At 44.4% G+C, this 18,266-nt stretch overlaps 2 protein-coding genes across 2 annotated transcripts in view; both read left to right on the top strand.

Annotated features, from left to right (window-relative positions):
* Nucleotides 1–18,266, top strand: part of LOC132424764 (mucin-13-like) — a 176,908-nt gene that overhangs the window by 18,827 nt on the left and 139,815 nt on the right. The gene's annotated exons all lie outside the window — the stretch shown is intronic.
* Nucleotides 584–8,583, top strand: LOC132424766 (mucin-13-like). Its single transcript, XM_069540620.1, has 6 exons — nucleotides 584–737; nucleotides 1,078–1,207; nucleotides 1,865–1,902; nucleotides 3,506–3,590; nucleotides 5,992–6,193; nucleotides 7,775–8,583. Exons 1-5 carry the CDS (start codon nucleotides 584–586, stop codon nucleotides 6,191–6,193), a joined length of 609 nt encoding a protein of 202 aa, XP_069396721.1. The 3' UTR covers nucleotides 7,775–8,583.

Raw genomic sequence — 18,266 nt, 5'->3', positions numbered from 1 at the left:
GTAGAGCCAAGAGTTCTCACTTTTGTTCCTCCTCACCACACTGCCTCTCCCCTGCCCACGTACAACTCCATCACTCCTGGACAAGAATACTTTACTTCTTTTCATGCCTTGTTTACTCCACTTAGACCTTGCCTCTCCTTTGACTGTTCAAATCTTCCCTATCTTTCAAGACTTACCCCAATTTCCACCTCCTCCACGATGTTACCTTTAGCTACCTGAGGCCCTGAATTCCCACTGTACTTAAAGTCTGTATTACGAGTTGCTGGATGCGATTCTCTAAGGGTATAAACAGGTAACTCTCCAAAGATGGGGTCCAAAACTTATGCAGCTACTGTGTCCCTTGTGGAACCTAGCAAAGAGGTAGGTGAAAAAGAGACTTGGAACATCATTGCATTGCACTGGATTGAATTAATTTTAATTGAATAAGATAAGGAAATAGTTATAGAAGAGATCCCCTGGGGAGTTGAATTTCAGAATCTCAGATTTTCATTGGTTGAATCCCAAAATGTGTTAAAAGGCAACAATAACGACAATGGAATGGGGTGCTTTCACAGGTTACCTTATCCATATTGTCTTGCTAAATATGTCTTTGAATTATTTGTGCCTCTTAGAGCAAGATCGGTGTGATTATTATGGTTGTGAGAAAGAGAATGGGCTAGATGACTGCACCAGTGGTTTACTATGTCAGTGCAAACCGGGGCTGCAGAGACCGAACCCACAGATCCCCCTGTGTGTTGGTAAGTGTTCCACCTGCTTCTAAATGTTCTTCGTGCCTCCTCCACTCTCTCCTTTTGCATTTGCAAAGTACACACTTTCCTGCTCAAGTTTCCATGTGCATTTCAGAGTCTGAGGGATGTGAATTTTGGCTTTAGTCCTGTGGGCCTGGATAGGGCCTTGGCTAAGAGCTGGTGAGGAGGCCCACATGCCGCTTCACAGGGCGCACGTCAAGTGCAGAGCCACTGAGCACCACGTTTTACCCAGAAAAAGCAACGTGAAAAAATTGTATTCTGTGATGTGTCACTTTGGTGTTGAAGGGGTTGTTTCTGAAAATTACCCAGAAATCACTCTCTTTTGAAGCTTTGGGTCCAAAGTGTCCTGATGACTGCAACACACAGAAGAAGAAGCAATGCCTAGTGGAGGACAGCAGGAACGCTACCTGCGTGTGCCTGCCAGACTACAAGGAAGATGATCGTGGGATCTGTCAACCGTAAGAGAAATCCCTCCTTCTTCATCTTGTCGTAGCTGAAACTAGGCAAAAAGGATAGAGCTTGTCACATATGTATGAGTTTAGGGTCTGGAAGTTGGTTCGCTGGCATAAGTTGGTAGGTACAGAGCATCACCATCACCACCCCCATCATCATCATCAGTTTTTGAACATTCTCCGTGTATGGGAACCACAGCAGGTAATGCTTCTCATACAACAACAGTCAGGAATGTATTTATTCCCCATTCTCAGGTGAGGAAACTGAAGCTCGGAGCATATAAATGGCACGTCCCCACTCACAGGGCAGCAAATAAATGGCCGAGCCAGGTGGTCTCGCAGCCCGAGGCGGCCCCACTAAGCTCCATGCCTCTGGGACTCGGCTTCACCCAAACTGCTGAATCCTCCTGGCGCTCAGAAGATGGAGCGTTCAGTTGGTAGCAAATGGAACCACACGGGCTTGTGTACCCCCTCGACCTTCCAGAGTGCCGTGAAAGACACTCACCTGGAAGAATGGGAGCGTAAGGAAGAAAAGAGAAAGAGGAGACGGAACGGGGAGGAGAGAATGAAAGAAGGGTGCAAGGAAGACGTGGAGGTTGGGTGGGAACTCTGACCTGCTCCCACAAGGCTCCTTACCATGGTCTCCTACTCCTTGTATTTTAGGTGTGCGTTTGGCTACAGCGGAGTTGATTGTGAAGACCGTGAGTAGAAGAGTCTTGCTTTGTTAATAAGCTTCTAAGAAACAGACATTGACCACATTCAAAATTCTGTTCAGTCCCCCAAAGTCTCTGGCTTGTTTCATAAAGAGAGAGAAAAATCTACCTGGAGTTTGTCTTCTGGGTCAGGCCACTCCATGCTCACCCTTAGGTTGTGGGCAGAGCCTCTCTGTTATGGGAAATAATAGAACTCAGCCCAAGAGGTGGGCTGGTGTCTCTGCACTTGTCCCAGGCCAAAGAAGTTTGTCCCAACATTATATTCATTTCCTACATTAGATTAAATATGCATTGTCTGCTACTAAAAACGATAAAGACCAGTATATTCCAAAAATGTTTATGTTCACAGTAGAGCAGAACTAGAAACCAGATATTCAAATACTCAAATCATCTTTTTGTCTCAGAGCTATTTACTAATTTGGGATGTGTTGTCATAAATTCAGTTGCCTGGTTCCCTCCCAGGCCCTACCCCCACCAGACTGGGACAATACTAACTGTATATTTTAAGTGATTTCATATTTTACATTTTATATAATGAACTAAAAGATCAATGATCCAAGATGAAGGGAATATTCCTGTTAGCCTCCCAGCCAGCCACAAAATTAGTGATAAGAAATGCTTTTAATTTCTACTGTATTTTGTTGTGAGGCTGGGTTTGCTAAGTCATTTCTTTCTTCTGGCTTTCAGTGTCTACACCTATAAAATGACAAGTGCGGATCAGATGGCCTTTGAGGTTTTTTCCAGACTTAATGGTCCCTGGCATCCTGGTTAGAGGTGGCATATATGGTAGTCACGTAGCAGAAAGGATCAAAGGGATCCAGAGCAGCAATGTCCAATAGAAACGTAACACGAGCTTCAGATTTAATTTCAGATTTTAAAAGCTCTGAGTAAATTTTAAGAAGTAAAGAGGAATAGGTGAAGTTGATTTTAGTAACATTTTATTTCACTCAATATATAGAAAATACTATTTCAATGGGCAATCAGTACAAGGATGATTAATGAGATAGTTTACATTTTTTTCATACTATGTGTTTGAAATCTGCTGTGTATGTTAAAATTACACTTACCTGCCACCCCACAGCCGTATTTCAAGAGCACCAAACAAGCAGACCCAGAGGAGAATGGGTGGTAATGAACCTCCAGTCTCTTCCCTCATCAATTCCATCAAGCTCCTCTGTTAGTGACAAATTTAACTCCAACCCAGTTCCCCTAGTTTATCAGCAAAGTCCGTTCTGGCAGGCAGGCAGGCAAACCAGCAGAGGTAAGGAGGTAGTGTGGACCTCCGATGAGATCTCACCCCCCGACAAAGCCCAGGAAGGTCCTGCCACCATGGCCTCCTCTGTGCTTATGGACTTCTTTTATCTGGCAAGGTTGCCTCTTTTGATTGGGTTCTGAAGACACAGTTGGGGGTGGGCAGAGAGAGGGCTAAAGGAGGTGAGCCCCCCACCCATCCTGGTCCTGGAAGAGGGTCAGAAAGCAGAGCCCAATTGTCCTCTTGGCCAGGAACCACTGGGAACACACGTACCTGTGCAGTAGACAGTGGGAGTCTGCTTGGGGGAAGCCGTTCCTACTCTTCTCCTTTCCCTTTCAGCATTTCAGCTGATCCTCACGATCGTGGGCACCATTGCTGGCATCCTCATTCTCGGCTTGGTGATCGCATTCATCTTCTCAGCGAGGTATGGGATGAAGTGTCCCTTTCCTGGGACACAGTGCCACCGGCATTACACTCTGGTTTCCAAACACGCCCAGCCTTTCCCGGGCAAGAGAAGAAAAGTAAGGCGAGGCCTCTCTAATACCATTGCCCTTTTTGTCTTACCTGAATTTTCTTCTGATTCTATAAGCTACCCATGATCACTGAAGAAAATTGAAAATGTGGAAAGGAGCAGACTAAAAAGTCACCCACACAACCCACCACCCTGAAGCAACCAACATTTTGGCCTACATCCTTCCAGGTTTTTTGCTACTTTTTAAAATGATGTTATATATGTAATTTAGTATCTTTTGTGCTTTAAAATTTTTTTTGTGGAGGTTTGTTTTTGCTTAATACTATAAAGTGACATCGCAACCGTTTTCTGATGTCATTAAAAACTCTTTTGGGAGTTCAGGGGTTTTGTTTTTGTTTTTGTTTTTTTTGTGGTACGTGGGCCTATCACTGTTGTGGCCTCTCCCGTTGCGGAGCACAGGCTCCGGATGCGCAGGCTCAGCGGCCATGGCTCACGGGCCCAGCCGCTCCGCGGCATGTGGGATCTTCCCGGACCAGGGCACGAACCCGTGTCCCCTGCATCGGCAGGCGGAACCCCAACCCCTGCGCCACCAGGGAAGCCCCAGGGGTTTTTTTTGAGCACAAGCCACCCATGTGCTTGGCCCTGCAATAAACCTTTATCCGCTCAAAAACAAAACAAAACAAAACACTCTTTTGTTAGCAGTATTTAACTCCATTGATGTTGTCAAATATGATTTTCATTAAGTCACTCCCTTGCCCAGGACCTCGCTGCAAATAGCCTAACGTCCACCTTAACTGAGTCCCCTGGGTTTTAAGTAGAAACATTACCTCTGCATGGCCTTTTCTCAGCTTGTGCCTTAAATGCCCTTCTTAAAAACTTAAGTAGGGTCCATTCATTTATTCTACAAACACTTAGATAAAGTTCCCTCCATTAATAGAGACGGAATACTATCATCTATTCCATTCTCAATGTGCCAAGTGAGGAGCTACTCTGATTTTTTTAAAAAAGCTACTTTTTGAAAATTACCTTTAGCTAATATCTTATATTTTGGCAAAATAGGTTTTTTTGCACTGTAATGCGAGAGGATAGAGTTTACATTCCTAAAATATTTTGTTTCTTTTTTTTTCTTCTTTTACTCCATTATGATATTAACTCTTCCCCAGAGACTTGATTATAAGGATGCCAAGCTGGGAACTGAGAACACGACTTTCCCTTTTCCAGGGGTGGGGGTGTGGGGGACAGGACATTCGACTCTGGAGCAAGGCTGCTTCCTCCACAGTGGACCGGCTCACTGCCCCAGTCTCCAGGGTCCTCAGGGACTGTGATAGAGCTTGTGCCCCTTGAGAGCCTCGGTTCTCGGTTCCCCTTCCTGCTGCAGAGCCCCGTTTGCTCTTTGCCCAGCCACAGATTCATGACTCTTGGGAGCTCTTGTCCAAGAATTATAATTTCTTGCCCATTCCAAAGGGAAGGAAGCCTCTTGTCAGTTACCTTAGATGGGAGTGCTGTCACAGGGCAGGAACTCTGTGGCGGGCTGGGCTGACCATCAGGGTCACCAGGTGAGTGGGTCTTCCTTTCTGACGTTCCAGTGTCTGAGAGTCACCCCAGGACTGCCCTGTGGCCATGATGGATGCCTCTGGCCCCATTACCCATATTCTAACAGGGCAGGACTGTCGCTGCAGGGCAGAAGGAGAGAAGGGTCATGATCAGAGTTAATTGGGGGACAGGTGCCTCCCTCACCTGCAGGTCCATCCACTTGGCTTTGAATGCCTACACTTGAGGTCCTTGAGGGCCCACAGAACAACGTGGGAAACTCCTGTTTCTCCTGAAGACCTTTATGCCTTGAACTCATTTTGTTCACGGAGGTGCTTCTGTAGACATTGACTTTGCCTGAATGAAAAATTGTACCACAAATCATCGTTTTCTTTGACTTTTATTACCATTTCCATAAATAATTCAAAAGCACACTGAAAAATACTAACATTATTAGCAAAATGTAAATGGGACTGGAGGAATTAGATGGTAACGTTGGATCAGGGTTAACGTTCTGGTTTTGATGGTTACATGGAGCTTATGAGGAGACTTAGGGAATCTACACTGAATGAAGTAATGACGTATTACCAGTATTGGACATCAGGTCTGCAGCTTATTCTTAAATGGTTCAGAAATGTTGACAGTCGGGGAATCTGGGTGATAGATGTATGGGAGCTCTGTGTAATTTTTCTTGTTTTTGGTAACTTACATGTACATTTGAAATTATTTCAAAAATTCAAAACATTTTGAAGAAAAAATATTAACTTTTGCTTCAAGGAACTTGCTGCCATCGTCAGACCCTAATTCTTGTTACCGATTACAGATCAAAGAACCAAAGGAGGAATGTGGAAGAACAGAACTTGATTGAGGACAATTTTCAAAATCTGCAACTGCGGAATACCGGCTTTAGCAATCTAGGAGCAGACGGGAGGATCTTCCCTAAGATCAACACGAACCTGCCCAGAGAGAGTGAGCCACAGAATCCCTACGTAGTCCGGGGCGGTATACCCCGCACACACTATTAGGTGAGTCTTTGCATGCTTTCTGTTTGCCTTTGCAGAGTGAAATGCCCCAGGGCCGACTTGGGACCTGGCTGTTGTATCAGCAGCAGCCCTGGCTGCCCAGTAGACTTTTTTTTTAATCGAAAGCTATTGAAAGTAACCACCACTTGGTCCCTAACACTGACCATCTATGTGACTAGACACACCACTTAATTTATCTGTTCATCTATTTCCTCAGCTCTAAAAAAGGAATCTTAATTCACATGCCCTTGAGGTCTCCTTAAATGATATGTTTCTTGGGATACAACTCCAGTGGTTGTGATGACAATTCCCAGACTGCTGAAGGGCCTAGGACCTAGGGCAGGCCTGGGGAGGACTGTTGGATGTAAACATGGTTCTGTTTACGTGGATCCTTTCCAGCCAGCCCACATGAAGGCAGATCTCTCCTTTCCTCCCCGCCCCACCCCAGACCACAAGGCCACCCGATCAATTTCTAAAGCGACAAGGCAAGTGAGGCCGATAATATTTTCTTTCCCTTGGGAGGACTTTCAAGGCAAGTAGCTTGTCCTTGTTAGATTTGTTTTGGAGAATCGTAGCTGGCATTGCTCAGTGTGACCAAATGAAATACTGAAAGGAGAAAGCCTGTCAGAGAGGACTCCCTTGGGGAGGAGTGACAAGACAGAAGGGAGAGGAAAAGTGGCCAGAGAAGAGAGAGGGGGAAGAAGAGAGGAAAGGAGAGAAATGACTTGTTTAAAAGAGGAAGAGTGGGGAGAAAGGGAAAGAAGGAGGGGTGAGGTATCCCCAGGAGAGAAGAAAAATAAAGAGGCTGAAAGAGAGGGGGGACCCGGGAGGGTGGTAGAGGGGCCGGGGAAGGGGAGCACAGTATCCCCACTCCCCGTGTGTGAGCGTTGCTTCTGCAGGCGGCCCAGGTGAGCGGGTCATCCTTTGAGGATCTTGACGCACTTTGAATATTCTGGGAAAATCTGACTTATTTTTAGTTTGAAATCCCACGGTTGATTTTACGTATCAGCTTTCCTTCAGTCATGGAATCTAAGTGTTCCATGCGTGCACGAAGGGATGACTTGCACAAAATGCGCCGTGTGGGGTCGGACACAGGGTCTAGCCAGCAAGAGCCGAGATGGACCTCTCTTTGGTCCTACCTGAGGTGAACCTTAACCATGGAACTCATTTCAAACCTCCCTTTCCCCACAGTGGAGCCCTTACTTCAAGTATAACCTCTGAAGAAAGCCCTTTAGTGGCTGAGCAGGCATGGGATTTAGAATCAGACAGACCTGGGTTCACAGCCTGGCCCTTCCTGCTACGAGCTGTGTGATCTCAGACAAGTTATTTGACTTCTCTGGGTTTGTTTTCTCATCTGTGAAATGGTTAAAATGAAGCCTACCTCAGAGGGTAAATATCAAATAAGCCAAAATGCATAAAGAACACAGCACGATGGGTTCTAATTTGAATAATAGTATTCAAATTGTATTAATTACAATAATGTTAATCATTTATGAATCTAAATTTTCTCATATGTTTCTGTTGGAATACTTCTTTTCTAAGAGTTTTTTCCCCCTCTCTTTCTCTCTCTCTCGTTTTGTCTAGAACGGTAAAAATTTGGAACCATCCATGGCCCCTCAACCCAACGTATGAGCTTTTATTTTGAGTGTTTCAAAGACTGATGGAGAAGGGAGCAGCCATGAAGGTCTGGCCTTTGGTATTTCTCTTCCATCCAGCCTCTCTGAATGGAAGTTGTGACTGTTTGCAATGAATACAGCTTGTTTGCTAACTAAGTACCTATGAAATTAAATGCACATAGATGCTATTAGTAAGCATCTATACTTAAGATAGTTGATTTGCTCCGATCAGTACAATAGTTAGGTTTTTTTTTTTCCTGGCTGTGCAACAGTAATCATTCTATCTATCTAGAGGGAAGCTCCCCAGGATTTTTCACTCCTGAAAGAGTCTAGAAGAGTGTTACTTTGAGTTGATACCCTGTAGATAAGTGACGTATTCTGGGAGACTCTTACACATCAGCTGTGGAGGTCCCAGGAGATGAGAGGACATACCATCCTTGAAGATGCTGAGGTTCATTCTCTGGCAAGTTAAAACAGGGAAGCTCCTTCTTTTCCTCAAATGTAGGGATTTCATTACCCTTGAACTGCCAGGAACTTGTGACCTGTGTTCAAATCAAGAGGACAGATAAAAAGAGACAGGTCTCTTAGCTTTTTGGGAGCAGTTACTGGCAATCCAGGGCCTTCTTAATGTCAACTAGAAGGCCTGAACTAGAAATGTCCTCTGCAGGGGTACGTTCTAGAGGGTTTGAAATGCCGGTGGGTAGGGGAGTCAGTGGGGAAAAATGTGACCAGGAGAAGGAGGAACAGAGGTAGAAGGAAGCTGGGCTGGAGGCTGAGTAAGGGAGAAGATACCCAGGGCCCACCTTCATCCTCAGATTCCCCTCCTCAATGAGCAAATGGGCATTTCCTCTAATTCGTGCCCTACCCAAGATTTAGAACCTAGGAGAGGATGTGAAGACAGAGCCCCCAGAGCAAGAGCTTGAAGTCACTTTGAAATTGTAGACATTCTGACTGGCTCATGGTGAGAGAGGGAGCTTGGGCTCTGGATCCAAACGTTCAGCCTCGTGATACAGACTCCAGAGGTATTGCACCAAAGCCTCAGCCTTCCCTGGGGACAGAGCCTTAGCCGTGGTCACGAACACACACACACAGCTAAGAATGGGGACAGCCACCTCCAGCACAGGCTTTCTTTAATGTTAGTAGTATCCTTGTTTATGTCTAATGTCTGGTCTCTTTGCAAGTTATTTTTATTTGTTGTTATTATTTGTTCTTGACTGTTAACTATAAGCAGTAACAAATAAAGTGTCTTTAATAGATGGTCCTCCCTTGTGTTTGGGACTTTGGGTGATGCACATAGCAGTTAAGTTTCACTTTCAATAGCAAACATGACACATGGTAAACCGAATTGATTAACATCTGCTCATTAGGGGCTGCTGGATTACCCAAGGTAATTTTTTTTTGTCATGGAATAGACATTTTTGGCTGCTTCCTCAGGCGTATCCCACAACTCTTCCATTTTGAAGCAACCAAGCATTTTGGGTGGGATTGATCCGACCCCTAGCTCCAAATGTAGGCCTTGGTTGGCCCAAGCCAATCAGTGGAATCCCATGCCGGCTTGCCAGTGATTGACTTAGCAAGCACATGGCACAAGTGGATATGATTAGAATAAATCTCAGATGTTGGTAGGAGGCTTGGAGGAGGAGAAACTCGTCGTTCTGGAGAGCGGGGTTGAGGAGTTGAGGCCTCGAACTGCTTCAGTTTTGCTGAGCTGACACATAGAGGAGGGCAAAGCTGAGAGAACCATGGAAGAATGGAGCTGGTGCTCTGACCAGACCATCCCTGAAGGCTCTGGACTTTACCGTTAGGACAGTTTGAGTAGTTGCTTCTGTTTTTGCAGGTGGAAGCATCCTCACTGATACAGCTTGTGATTACTCTTGTGTTCTCAAGGCTAGCTGGTGAACATAATAAAAGAAACTCGTATGACCTATTAATGCCCACAGTAAAAATATTAGTCAGCAATCAGTAGGTTAACAGAATTAATGAAGACATAACTTAAAATTGGCTGACCACTGTAACTTGACCTCACAGTCTCTAGTTCTGACCTGCATGTTACCTCCTTTACATTTGAAGATGATTCTGGATTTAGTGCTAAAAGTAGGCTATTTGAACCTCTTTTCTTCCTTTTTTTTAAAAAAAATTTTTATTTATTTATTTATTTGGTTGCACCGGGTCTTAGTTGCAGCAGGTGGGCTCCTTAGTTGCGGCTCACTGGCTCCTTAGTTGTGGCATGCAAAGTTTTAGTTGCAGCATGCCTGTGGGATCTAGTTCCCTGACCAGGGATCGAACCCGGGCCCCCTGCACTGGGAGTGCAGTGTCTTATCCACTGCGCCTCCAGGGAAGTCCCTGAACCTCTTTTCTAAAGAGTCCCACCTCTCTCGTGGCCCTCTGCACTACACCATGTCAGTTTCCATCACTGCTCAAAGGTCCTGGGCCATACAGAACTCTGGGCTTCATGGACCAGAGTACATCCATTCTTGGGTGAATTTCATTGCTATTGTTTGAATAAAAATAATGCTCCAAATATGTATATGTGTAATATTTATGAAAATGGCTTTTGTCTCCAAAGTTGCTTTTGATCTTACATAATAGGGCGTGTAATTCATTTGCTTCCGCTCACTGGGACCTTTGCAAAGGTTTTCTAACTGACTGCCCTGCAACCTCGCAGGGCTGTCAGAATGAACTTTCTAAGATGTGAATCTGATCATGATATTCCCTTGCTTAAGGCTTTCAGGGGTTCTCCACTGAGAGAATCAAGCTCAGAGATTCAAGCCAGACTCTTTGTGGCTCAAGTGCTCCAGAGTTGCCTCTCCTCCCCCGTCCCCACTCCCACTACCCCCGCAGTGCTCTAACACTTGCATACCTGCTGTTCCCTAAACATGCCACCTCCTCCTACCGCCATTTTTTTGGAACTTATTTTATTTTTTTTATACAGCAGGTTCTTATTAGTTATCTATTTTATACTACCTCCATTTTTTTGCCTGTGCTGTGCCCTGCACTTGAAATGCCCCTTTCCTTCAACTGCCTAATAAACACCTCCAACTGTCTAGATCAGCTAAAACACCATCTCTTCTGACTTTCAAATCCTCCCCTTCTCCACACAGCCCTCTCAAGCAGAAGTATCGCCTCTCTCGTGTCAGCTGGGTCCTGGAACTCATTTCCCTGGTAAAGAGGTCCTGCATGGTAAGTCTGTGTTTCCTTCTCACCCAGCACAATGCCTGGCATAGAATATTAAATAGTTATGAAACAGTATAAAGCAGGACTCTTCCAGCTCAATCTTGAAGGGTGTGTTCATTATCTTGATGGTGGTGAAGGTTACCACGGTTATAGCAAAACTGAAATTACAAACTTTACATATGTACAGTTTATTGTATATATACCTCAACTGAGCTGTTTTTTTTTAAAGTGGAGTGTGGACACTCCTGCGGGAGCCTCTCTGACCTTGAGGGAGGCATCCTCTAATCACTGCCCTCAGACAGCACAGGAGCACATACATGTCATTCTGCTGACCTCTGCTTGAGCCTGAAGGCTCTCTGAGGTCAACGCTGGGTAAAACCAGCTGGGGATGGACCATTGCCCCGACAGCAGCAGGTCTCGGCTGTACACTGGAGTCACCTGAGAAGATTTAAAAATCACTGATGCCTGGGTCCCATCCCAGAGCGCTTCGTTGGTCTAGAGCATCCGGCTGGGTTAAGCTCCTCAAGTGATTGGAATGCGCAGGGGAGTCTGAGAATCACTACTCTCAACCAGCGGCTTGGCTCCTTGAGGTCAAGCCCCAGATCACATCATTTCCCATTCCTTCCCCAGAGATTCTAGAAACCAGGAATCTGTTATGCATAAGGAGCTTTAGTGGCCTCTGAGCTTCCTTATGGAGGAGGAGGTCAATCGTCCAGGTGGCATCAACACCAAAACAGCTTGAAACTTAAATCTTTGGGGCAATTTTACCCCTGAACTACCCACCACCCTCTTCCTTCTTCCTAGCCGCTGGGCAAATTCTGCAGCCAGTAGGTGGTGCTGTCTCCTATGGCTTGCAAAAACCCGACTTCCAGTGGGACAGTTGTTTTAAAAGCCTTGTTGGAAATCATTCACTTTTAATGCAACAATTCTAAATAATTCCCCCTTGACTTTTTCTCGGTCTCTTCATTCCTTGCTCTTGTGCCAGGGAAACATGAATGTTATCAGTTCACTCTTGTTGCACATTTGCATAATTTTTACTGGATCATTAGAATCATACATTGTTTCTTTCCAGTGGCCCTAGAATAACTTAAGAATTGAAGTAATGTTAATGTCATCTTAATGATGCGTAAAATTTGGTACAATTATTCAGATAATCAATGTTTTATTTAATGGCTTTCCAAAATAAAAAAGAAGATAAATCAGTTTGCATTGAAAAATTCATCATTTTAAGTTTAAAAAAAATGCCACCAGTGGGAGATTTCTAAGATCATCAGCGTTTATGAGGTGATCAAGGTCTGGCTGGATGTTTTAGAGAATGAGGTTGGGAAGAGCCCTGGGGCACAGTATGGGGAGCTTTTCTTCAACCTCCAGGTTGTGACATGTGTGCACTTTTATTCAAAGACAAAGCTTGGAGCAAACCACAAAGGCTTCATTATTCCTGCAGGCTCAGTAACATTTTCTGAGCCCACAATCAGAACATGTGGTCTAATAAAAGAATCCTCTCCTGCTTCCAGATGACAGCCAGTTTGAAAAAACAACAATAATAATAGTTAATATGTTATGGAGTATTTAATATAGGCCTGGCACAATTCTTCCTTTCATTCTCACAATAATTGTGAAGTAATACTATTATTACCCTTGTTCAATAGTTGGGGAAATAGAGGCAAGAAACTTGCCCAAAGTTTTATGGGTAGTAATTAGCACAGTCCTGTGTCGTTTAATGCCAAAATATTAACGTATGTAGGATATTTCGATGGTTCGTAGAGACGATGAGACATACATTTGAAACTGAGAGTGTCCTATATTTACTAGGCCTGGTGCCAGATCTTCCTGGAGTGTATAGGTTAATGGGCCTTTATTACCCAAAATGAAAAATTCTGTCCTTACGTCATTGTTCAGATTTCAGAACATATTCTCTCCATTAAAGTAATTCATCTAAAATCATCTGCAAAATGCCTGCTGTGCATTACCGATGGCCCCAGCTGTGGCTGTGGCTTCCCTCTCTGTTTGGGTGCGGGGCCTCCAGTTTCTCTCTAATGAAAAGTCTCTCCATTCTCTCTCTGCCCGGCTGTGGTATCCTGCCCATATGTGGTGACAGAGGAATCCTTGAGGCTTCTTTCCTTATGCTGGAAACAATAACCTCCTGACAGGGTCCAAGGTCCCGCTGGGTTGACACTGAACACCTCCAACCCCCACCCCTGCTTAGTGCCACCTTTATCAGCCAGTCCTTCTCTGCTCCTGAGCTTCTGGAGAAAAACCCTCTGTCTTATTTCTCTGGTATGTAGAAGGTCCTCAACAAAACAAGAAAGAATGAAGGCCCTATTTCAGTGAAGTAACATCCTCGAGCAAGGAATATCCTGGACTATGGAAGCAAAGAATAGAATTAGGGCAAAACAAGAGAAGTCTCCAGATTATAATAGGGTCGATTGTCCAAATGTCTATTTGTAATGTCACTTTTGAGGTATTTTGTTTTTAAGCTTAGTCCATAACAGAAAGCCTCTCTTAGCCAGCCCTAACCAACCAGCTTTACCATTTTCTCGAGAGGAATTAACTTATACAATACCCTCTAAGTTGTACGTAATTCTTATTCCATAATAGAATGTCTATCATTTTAAACTAATCTTTTAAAATTTTCTATTGTTATTATTCTAAGTCTCAAGCTTAAAACAAGACACACACCCCAGAAGGGTCAACACAAATAGACATTTGGACAGCGGACTGCATTATAGTCCAGAGACGTCTGTCCTTGCTCCTGGGTGCTCCTCAGGAGCCCTCTGCTCTCCTCTACGTGGCGATCCAGGCTCCTTCCTGCTACGGCTTCCTCATTTTGAACATGTTTCTCAAGGTCACACTGTACTCATCTGTATCAATCTACTAGAAAGGGAAAAAACGTGGAGGATCAGGCAAGAGAGACCTTTATGGGTCAGGTCTGGTGTTAATACCTCTCATTTTTTCCCACATCACATTGGCTTAGAACTTAGCCACATAACTACACCCAACACACCCAGGGAGACAGAGGAATATAGGAGAGCTCCATGTCCAGGAAGACCAGGAAATGGGTGCTTTGTGAACAGCTATCCCGTCTCTGGTCCTCTCCCTCCCTCTCCCTTACAACATGATGTCACCCTTCAAGATTCTGCATAAATATCACAATCCCATCCCTAACCTAGAGCAGTACCTAGCACAGAGTATACACTCAATAAATATTTGTTAAAAAAATGAGGCATTCCACAAATACTTTGTTTTAAATTTATTTTATTGAAGTATAGTTGATTTACAATGTTGGGTTAGTGTCTGCTGTACAGCAAACCGATTCAGTTATACATATACATATACATTCTTTTTCATATTCTTTTCCATTATGGTTTGTTACAGGATATTGAATATATTAATAGTTCCCTATGCTATACAGTAGGACTTTGTTGTTTATCCCACAGATACTTAAGCGTCTACTCTCTTAATTCTCAATTAAGTCAGAGAGTCAGTTGTGCCATAAGCAAGTAATTTCAAATTCAACTCATCTGATAGAGGAAGGACCAAGCCCTTTGAGAACGTGGAGGAAGACATTCTATGAAAATCAGTTCTGGAAGGCTTGAGCTGGGTATGGAAAGAGGAGTCAAGTTTACTAGCTGGAAAGAGCAGGAACCATGACCCTCTATGGAGAAGAAACACGACGTGCAAAGGTGAGAATGTGTTTGTGAGGATGCGTGTTGGGGCCAGGCTCTGAAGGGCCTTGTGTGTTGCATAATCATCTGATTCCTGGTGTGCTGATCTTTCAGTTACACCAACCATGTGCCCTACCTGCTTCTTCTGAAGAGAAGGCTGAACAGCTGTACCTAATAAGGCATTCACTCAGGTTCTGCCTTCTTGTGTGGAGACAGTTGCAATGCCCTCCCTGGTCTCCTTGGAAGAAGGGAGCCCAGCTCTCTCAAGTTATAGTTTGCAGGTATCCTGCTTTGGGTCTGGCTTGGCTTTGTCCTTCAGCTACACTTGGAAAACGTGATTGGGGTGCCCTAGTCTGGAGAGTCACAGATCTCCACAGCTAACTACACTTCAGCCTACTGACCTAAGGGTAAAAGGCCCTGCGTTTGCTGTTAATTGTGGTTTGGGGATGAATGTTACAAGGGTAGCTATAAAGCATGGGGCTCCATGTAATGAAAGGTCCACTGTGCCCCTGGATGGCCACCCTGTATAACATAACATGACTCAGAAGAAGAGTGGGTCAAAGCTGTCACCCTAAGAAATCAGGTGGGGACCCAGTTTACGAAGTACAAGCCAGATTCAATAAATAGTTATTAAATGCCTACTGTGTGCCAGGTATTTTCAGATGTATTTGCTAATTTAAGCTGCATGTAAATATTTTCTGAAATGATCACAAATAAGACCAATTATGAGAAAACATTGCACTTTTGAAAATATTAAGATATACTTCTTTTAAGTACACTCGAATTAAGACTATGTCATAGTCATAGTGAAGATCAGAGTTCCATTCAAAATGAGGCAGCTGTGATAGAACAGAAAGAACTGTGGACCTTGGGGTCAGGAGATCTTGGCTCTGTCACTTATCCCTTCTCTAAGCCCCAGCGTCCAAATGGGGAGAATGAGGTATGTTTTACAGCATTGATTTGTACTGTAAATACCTGACTGAACTATAAATACCTGGCTGGACTCCATTCTCTCTGAGTGTGGGGAATTTTTGAACTGTGCTTGTCTTTGTGAGGAACCCGGAAACTATACTCCTAGAGTTATATTACAAAATATGATGGCTTCTAAGCTGGGGAGGGGCCTACACCTGAGCAACGAGGCTCTTAGCTCCTGCACCTGAGCTGACTGCTATGCTAGACTGAGAGCAGAACTCCCATGAGATGAACTCTCAATGCTGCCAGGCTGGCCAGCTGTGGTTCCTCCCTACATTGTCTTGACTTCTAAAGCCAAATGTGGCCTCTAGAAGGCTTGTGAGTCTGAATATTGAGTTGACCCTCGGAGGAACCTCTGGTGGGCATCATGTTTTATTGTATCGTCTCTGAAATGTTGGAGCGGATAGTGGCCTATCTCCAGTGAGGCTGGGGAAGTGGAAACTACCAAAGAAGGAACTTAGGTTACATGGAATGAAGAACTCGCTGTGATTGATGATTAAATAATCAGAGTAGATTAGCCAGGGAGGTGATGGGGGCTCCTTGGGACATCCCTTAAAGAGGTGAAATGGTCATTTTCAGAGTCTACTCCCAAGACAGGCCCTCACAATCTTCCCACGTAGTGAATGTGTTCAACCCAGTCCTGTAACCTATTAAAGGGCAGTAGTTTTCTGAAGGACAATTTTTAGTTGGTAGAACAGGTTATGTAAACCAGAGCCTGCTGCCAAGTGCCAAACGCATTTGAGTTCACAAGCAGTAATTATAGAGCCAGCTCTGGCATGGACCAGATCCTTTGCTTTCCAGCTGAGCGAACTGAGGTCCAGAGAGGGGCAGGTAATTGCATGGCTGCTCAGCTAGTTGATAGCACTGAGGACCGGAACTGAATTCTTCTGAGTCCAGATTTATAGTTTTCCTCCACCAGCAATTAAATATGAAGAGCTATAGTCTACAAAAGGTGCGGTAGCTCCTGTACACAGGCTGAAGTTGGGTCCCGGGCTGGAGGCTTTTTGCAGGCCTGTTGGCCCTTGACTTCTGCAGACCTGGTCCTTCAGCAAGCTGCTCAGCTTCCACCCCCCCATCACACCCCCAAACCTGGCCCCCAGAAAGGGGTAAGGGTCAGAAACTTGTCCTACCTTTTGAAAAGCTGTTGAATTCCTAGCTCCAGCATTGTCTGAAGGACCACTGATAAGAGCTAAGACAAGACAGAAGAAAAAGGCAAGATGAAAGTGAGGGGTGACACGGAGCGGATTGTAGGTGAAAAGGAGGATTAAAAAAAAGTGGGGGCTTCCCTGGTGGCGCAGTGGTTAAGAATCCACCTGCCAATGCAGGGGATATGGGTTCGAGCCCCAGTCCGGGAAGATCCCACATGCCGCGGAGCGGCTAGGCCCGTGCACCACAACTACTGAGTCTGCGCATCTGGAGCCTGTGCTCCGCAACGGGAGAGGCCGCGACAGGGAGAGGCCCGCGCACCACGATGAAGAGTGGCCCCCGCTCGCCGCAACTGGAGAAAGCCCTCGCACAGAAACGAAGACCCAACACAGCCAAAAATAAATAAATAAATTTATTAAAAAAAAAAAAAGTGGTACTCAAGTGGCCGAGGGCAGAATGCTAGCTCAGCCTCCAAGAGCATTCCCAAGTTCCCGCCGCTTCCTTCTGCTCTTCAGATATCCCCATCCTTGCCAGCGTCTATGGTGTTCACTTCCCTCTATCCCATCACGCTCCCCTCATTCTGTGGCATTTCTTCCCAGGCCACATCTGCATGGACCATACCTGTTCTGTGCTCCTTCCCCATTCCCTACTCACTTGTTTCCTGGTATTTATGCTAGAAGTCTCTAGATATGATTAAAAAGGGGTATGTGTGTGTGAGTGTGTCTGTGTACTTGTCTTCATTCATTGTACTTTTTAGTTAAATAACTGGAAAAGCATCTGTGCCCTTTAGGTGGTGTAAGATAACTTCTAGGAAAAGAGAAACAAATTGTAATGGCTTTGCCAGAGTGGAAAAGGGGCATTTAGAGGAAGACTCTAGCAGTCTCCTCTGGGTCTAAGCTCTACAGACAATTTTAAAGAAAAGTTTTCTAAAAAGGAAAAAAAAAAAAAAAAAGGAAAACATATGCCAAAATTCATTGAAAAATATCACAACTTTTACTGTAATTTTATTAATGGACACTGTTTTAAAATATTTCAGTTCATGAAAGCTGGAAAACATATATTCCCTCCAGAATATATAATCTTAAAAATATTTTCAAAACTAACCTTTGAAAATTGGTTACAGAAAGATATAATTCATGAGCGTTTTCAAAATTGATAATTCTATGAATAGAGAGGTTGAAAGCACATGACTTATTTATCGAGGGTGGGCTAGCTGCTCCATAAATAAGGTTAAAATGTTTGTATGTGCTTCTTAGCTTCAGAGAAATGGTACATTTCTATGACTTACATTTGTACATTAAAAGCAACAACAACAAAGAGAAACACCTTTCCTCAGTGTTGAAAATTTCCATCAAGACTCGTTTTGTATTCCGTCTCTCCATATGAAATTCCACCCGTCTCAGCTGTGGCATGACCACGATGTCCATGCTTAACCCCAAAATAAACAAACAAAAATTGCTGAGAGATCTACTATATGCCAGTTAACATAATAGGCTATTTTCA

This window comes from Delphinus delphis, chromosome 4 (assembly GCF_949987515.2).
Source record: "Delphinus delphis chromosome 4, mDelDel1.2, whole genome shotgun sequence".
Classification (NCBI taxonomy): Eukaryota; Metazoa; Chordata; class Mammalia; order Artiodactyla; family Delphinidae; genus Delphinus; species Delphinus delphis.
This window is presented reverse-complemented; position numbering and strand designations above follow the sequence as displayed.